Below are 6568 nucleotides of genomic sequence, written 5' to 3'. Positions count from 1 at the left end.
AATAATAAAAGAATATCTCCCAACTCAAAAAAATATCATAGGTCATATTATGTAAGCCACATATCAAAAAAAGTACCCTACTCTTAGGTAATCTAACATGGGAGTAAACTACAATTGTAAATATATATATTATATATATATATATATATATAATATATATATTATATATATATATATATATATAATATATATATTATATAATATATATATATATATACTATATAAACACACACACACACACACACACACACACACACACACACACACAGACACCACACACACACACCAACACACACACACACACCCATCATTAGGTGCATATACTATATATCGCTATATATAGTACTAATATATATACTATATCAAGTTAGTATTATATCTCATATATAATTAGGGGCTATATACGCTAGAAGCATATATATATATACTATATATATATATATACTGATATACCCGTCACCGATATATATATTATGTATTATATATACTGTCATGCTCCTTGTGCAATAACGATACTTTTGTAAGATCCTTACTCAATCGCTTTGTGGCATTAGGTTTTATCTCCCTAATTCGGCTACATGAAATAATGATACTTTTATAAGGTACTCACAATATCATGTGGATTCAACATTCTTACTCAATCGTTCTGCGGCAATAGGTTTTACCTCCCTATTTCTGGATATACTTCCAGATGATCGTACAATGGAGTATAGGCATATCAGCCCAATCCGAAAAAACCCCGATCATCTTCGAGTATTGGTACAGCCAAAGTCTTATTATGGGAAAAACAATCAAATACTCATAGTGTGGTACATCCGAGGTCTCATTACGGGATAAACAACCACACTGAGCATCCATAACTGATAACTAATACTTTATTATATGTTATTACACTTTCATCAACTCAACGTATGTTAAAAGTCTCAACCGTGTAAGTCAAAACAACATAAACTAAGTATACGTACACATATCTCGGTGTGCGTATCAAAATCTGGCATTCTTCAACATTCTAGGTATTAAACAACTCTTAAACATCAAAATGCAACAGTACAAGATCGAGAAACTCTCTCGAAATCAAAACAGTGTCGAACAAAACATGTACATGCCATCAAAGAGGTAGGCAATCAACCGCACCTTTGCATCGATTGATCGCGACAGGTTCGGTCGACTGCATGCCAGGCAGAAGCCTGGGCAACCCCTGAAACCTGTCACGATTGATCGATGCAAAGGTGCGGTCGATCGCCTACCTCTTTGATGGCCTGTACATGTTTTGTTCGACACTGTTTTGATTTCGAGAGAGTTTCTCGATCTTGTACTATTGCATTTTGATGTTTAAGAGTTGTTTAATACCTAGAATGTTGAAGAATGCCAGATTTTGATACGCACACCGAGATATATGTACGTATACTTAGTTTATGTTGTTTTGACTTACACGGTTGAGACTTTTAACATACGTTGAGTTGATGAAAGTATAATAACATATAATAAAGTATTGGTTATCAGTTATGGATGCTCAGTGTAGTTGTTTATCCCGTAATGAGACCTCGGATGTACCACACTATGAGTATTTGATTGTTTTTCCCATAATAAGACTTTGGCTGTACCAATACTCAAAGATGATCGGGGTTTTTTCGGATTGGGCTGATATGCCTATACTTCATTATACAATCATCTGGAAGTATATCCAGAAATAGAGAGATAAAACCTATTGCCGCAGAGCGATTGAGTAAGGACGTTGAATTCACATGATATTGTGAGTACTTTATAAAAGTATCATTATTTCATGTAGCCGGATTAGGGAGATAAAACCTAATGCCGCAAAGCGATTGAGTAAGGATCTTACAAAAGTATCGCTATTGCACACATGTGCAATAGCGATACTTTTGTAAGATCCTTACTCTATCACTTTGCGGCATTAGGTTTTATCTCCCTAATCCGGCTACATAAAATAATGATACTTTTATAAGGTACTCACAATATCATGTGGATTCAATGTCCTTACTCAATCATTCTGCGGCAATAGGTTCTATCTCCCTATTTCTGGATATACTTCCAGATGATCGTACAATGGACTATAGGCATATAAGACCAATCCGAAAAAACCTCGATCATCTTCGAGTATTGGTTCAGCCAAAGTGTTATTATGGGAAAAACAATCAAATATTCATAGTGTGGTACATCCGAGGTCTCATTACGGGATAAACAACCACACAGAGCATCCATAACTGATAACCAATACTATATTATATGTTATTACACTTTCATCAACTCAACGTATGTTAAAAGTCTTAACCGTGTAAGTCAAAACAACATAAACTAAGTATACGTACACATATCTCGGTGTGCGTATCAAAAACTGGCATTCTTCAACATTCTAGTTATTAAACAACTCTTAAACATCAAAATGCAATAGTACAAGATCGAGAAACTCTCTCGAAATCAAAATAGTGTCGAACAAAACATGTACAAGCCATCAAAGAGGTAGGCAATCGACCGCACCTTTGCATCGATCGATCGCGACAGGTTTCAGGGGTTGCCCAGGCTTCTGCCTGGCATGCAGTCGACCGAACCCGATAACTACAGAATGTGCAGGTTTCTGCGCTGTTGAGTTCGTGTCGTGTTTTTATGATTTAAACCTGTTTAAATCATACTAAAATATATATAAAATATTATAAATTTTAAATCATCATCTCTGGGAATTATCAAACACCAATAACATGTTTAATTACAAAAAGAAGCATGCTTAAACCCTTAAACATGCATGAAACATCACTATGGAGATTAAACTTATAAAATCTTAGTTAGACAACATAAAACATTAAAACATGATAAAATAAACATGAACAAAAGGAAAAAATTTGTTAAACGGGTTCATCTTACTTAGCTTTCACAAACCTAGGGTTTAAACATAGTTAACTTACATAAAAACTCAACTAGTTTGTAAATCTAGGGTTTAAACATGATTAGAGCATGATTAACAAGATAAAAACTAAAATAATTTCAACTCTAGTGATCATGATCATGTTACTAACATAAACAGCAAGAAAATAAAATAGATCTAACGTTGGTTTAAGATTTAACATAAAAAATCTCATCTTTTACACATCAGATTAAGCTTAAACATGTAAAATATTGATTTAAACATATTAAATCATTTATTAACTAAAGGTGCAGGTTAGGGTGAAGATGATCTTGCCTTAAACTCATGTGTAAGCCTTTGAAATAAATATCAAGCAATCCACAAGTGCAAACAACCCGTTCTCCCTTGCCACACATCGATAATCTCACCATTGTGTCAGTATTGTGCTTCACAAAGCTTAAAAAATTCATAAGAAAAAGATCTAGGTTTTTTGAGAGGAGGTGACGAATGCTAGGGTTCAGAGATATGATAAAAAAGAGGAATTTTTGTGAAAAACACAGGTATTTATAGAGGCAAACCCGAAACAAACCCGTTTGACCCGAACCAGGAAACCTAGTCTGACTTGAAAAACCACCTTTTGTGTTTTGGCTGTAACTTTCTTATCCAACTTTAGAATAAGGTGATTTAAGATTTGTTGAAAATATGTTGATGAGACCTACAATTTTGTTTTTTTTTTTGAGTTTTTCAAGATTCTAACTTAATCGTTGTGCAAAATACATATACTATTAACTGGTCGTTTTTGCATATTTCAGGCTCGTGTATATAGTGTAAGATTTCACACCTATATTCATATATATACATTGAATTGATCTCAAATCAATTTCTAGAATACACAAATATCAATAAATATTATTTATCACCATATAACACATTTATTATTATTTATCAACATATTTTCAAATTCACGAAGATTTACAAATTGACAACCAAGTCATAACCTTAACAACCAAGCCATAACCTTAACACTTGTAATGATATACTTGATAACAAATCCATAAACATGATAACCAAATAGTAACCTTATCAACCAGTCTATAACCCTAACAATAAAACACTAAACTATATAGGTTCATTACAAGTTTGACGATTGTGACCTCCATGTTGCATCGAGAGCACTTAACGGGACGGGTGTTCAGTGACCAGTTATTTATTCGTCTAGTACATGGTCTTCCCCATCTTTTTTTTGGAGAGAGGAGTCTTTAACAATCGATCTTCTGGTAGTACAAAGCATTTCTCGTAATCTGGGATAGGAAAGAGGATCGGTGTATAACTTGTTCTGAATGCGTCATCAGTCATAAACAAATCATAATATTAATAAATATCTGGTCTCATCCATGTAATTACAGTGCACGCATGTTTGCAAGGAATGCGGGTGGTGTCCTAAGCGCTTTATGAACATGCCCAATTCTTCAAATCCACACGGCAAGTTTTATTGGACTCGACCTCCATAATATCTTATGTTGAATGTTTAATGACCAAGCAGCTACCATGGTGAATATTTTCACTCAACACTATCTCCGCTTCTGGACATAAGTATCCAGACCAATTCGCTGCCATTATGCCATTAGCCTCCTTTCATGCATGCGCTCCATGATTTGCTTCCGTATCGTCTCATCCAAAGGTAAGATTCGCATCATTCGGGCCTTTCTTATCCAGCTGTTGAAGGACTCAGTAACGTTTGAAGTAACATGGCCATACCTACAAAGTTAGAAGTAAGATTAACATCCAAAAATAAACTTAACAATGAAAAGATTAACTTAACAATAAATCTCTAATCTTAACAATCAAAAGATAACCTTAACAACCAAAGACTAACCTTAACAATAAAACCCTAACCTTAACAACCAAATGCTAATCTTAATAATAAAACTCTAACCTTAATAATAAAACTCTAACGTTAACAACCAAAACTTAACCTTAACAACAAAACTGTAGGCTAACTCTAACCTTAACAACTAAAATGTAGCCTTAACAAGATAATGTTTAAACCAAGCTATCATACCTTATATCACGAAAATAAGCATTTGCCCATCTTTGTGGGGAGTATTCCATCGTAGTAACATAAGTCCTATGATCGATCGATGCTAATTTTTTCATGTAATCATCCCATTTAGAAATTGTGTACTTATAAGTCGCTGATTGTAACAAATCACCCAATATTTGGGCGACATTTACCTTGTATCCAAAATCCTTCATCTTCTTTTTGAAATTCTCGACTAGGTACAGAACACACCTTGAATGGAAAGCATCTGGAAAGAATTCCTTGACTGCTATCATAATACCCTTGTCAGCGTCGGAAATCATTACCAGTTGATGTGGAGGATTATAAGGTTTTTCCCTATAAAACAATAACATCCACAATCCTTATAAAAACCATTTCCAATTAGCCTCATTCTCCTGGTTGCATACACAATAAGCAAGAGGAAATATTCCCTGGTTGCCGTCATATCCAATGGCACTAAGTAGTATGCCTCTGTAGCAATCTTTAAAAAATGTTCCATCCAAAAACAAGAGAGGCCTACACCCATCAATGAACCGTTCAATACATGCATTATAACTTATGAGCAAATGCCTAAACCTTTCGTCATCAACATCAATAGCAACACGACTTTCTGGATTAGTTGCATGAACCATGGCTTCATACCTGCATAAATATGACAACAAATCAGTAACCTTAGCAACATATTCATAACCATAACAACTAATCTTCAACCTTAACAACCAACAAGTATGCTTAACAACCAACCAATAAACTTAACAACTAATACATATGGTTAACAACCAATACGTAACCTTAACAACTAAAACATAAGAACAAAAGAATGTACCATCTCAGTGAATCGTAAGCCTCATCATCGTCACCGAACATGTCCTGTTGAGCTGTCTCTTTACTTTTCCATGCTTTAGTATAGTTAATCTTGATGCCATAATTTGAGAGCATGTCGTTCTTGATATCAACTGCACGAAGATCTAGCTTAACCTTTAAAACATCTTGTATTTGGCCTGCAATGAACTTTCTTGATGCCCTTGAGTTGCCAGCACTAGCTCCATAATTGATTGCATGTGTGGGTAGAACAGAAATTCTTTATGGACATGATCGATGAATTACTGAGTGGGGAAGAAAACAAAATCCAAGGGAAACCCAGCATATGCCTGAATCAGCAATGAACTCTTATACGTCTTTGTTCATTATGATAAAAATCATACTCAAACCTTTTAACAATTGAATAGTATTGAAGTGCTAATCTAACTTTAGCAGTACTATCAAATTTCTGTCCAATATCACGTATGACTGTGTGCCACTCAGCTGGGATCTTTGTTTGGTTGTTAATCATGTCTACCAGTAGCATGATCGAGTCGCCAGTGGGATTGTTATTAGGAATATGCTCATTATTATATGTTTAGGTGAGCGTGGTAGCTGCGCATCGTAAATTTTCTATCAGGATAGTCCTGTAGAAGTAAAAAAATACATAACCTCAGCAACGAACTCCTAACCTTAACAACAAACTCATAAACTTAACAGTCAACACATAACCTTAACAATGAACTCTTATCCTTAATGAAAAACCGTAACCTTAACAACAAACGCGTATACTTAACAACAAATGCCTAACCATAGCAACCAACTAGTATACGTAACAGCGAACT

The 6568-nt window shown here is 34.6% G+C and overlaps 1 protein-coding gene across 1 annotated transcript; it reads right to left on the bottom strand.

The window, feature by feature from the left end:
- Nucleotides 4477-6255, bottom strand: LOC109823244. Its single transcript, XM_020389528.1, has 5 exons — nt 6134-6255; nt 5749-6003; nt 5499-5564; nt 4923-5258; nt 4477-4618 (listed from the first exon to the last, which is right to left on the bottom strand). Exons 1-5 carry the CDS (start codon nt 6253-6255, stop codon nt 4477-4479), a joined length of 921 nt encoding a protein of 306 aa, XP_020245117.1.

The sequence above is a fragment of the Asparagus officinalis genome, chromosome 9 (assembly GCF_001876935.1).
Source record: "Asparagus officinalis chromosome 9, Aspof.V1, whole genome shotgun sequence".
NCBI lineage: Eukaryota > Viridiplantae > Streptophyta > Magnoliopsida > Asparagales > Asparagaceae > Asparagus > Asparagus officinalis.
This window is presented reverse-complemented; position numbering and strand designations above follow the sequence as displayed.

Bases quoted from the DNA above. Each gene is read 5' to 3' on its own strand.
- LOC109823244 (XM_020389528.1), bottom strand. From the start codon at position 6,255: ATGATTAACAACCAAACAAAGATCCCAGCTGAGTGGCACACAGTCATA. The intron at 6,004-6,133 runs GTTTGAGTATGA...ATGTCCATAAAG, and splicing joins TACTATTCAATTGTTAAAAG to AATTTCTGTTCTACCCACAC. The intron at 5,259-5,498 runs GTTTAGGCATTT...ATTGTTTTATAG, and splicing joins ATTGATGTTGATGACGAAAG to GGAAAAACCTTATAATCCTC.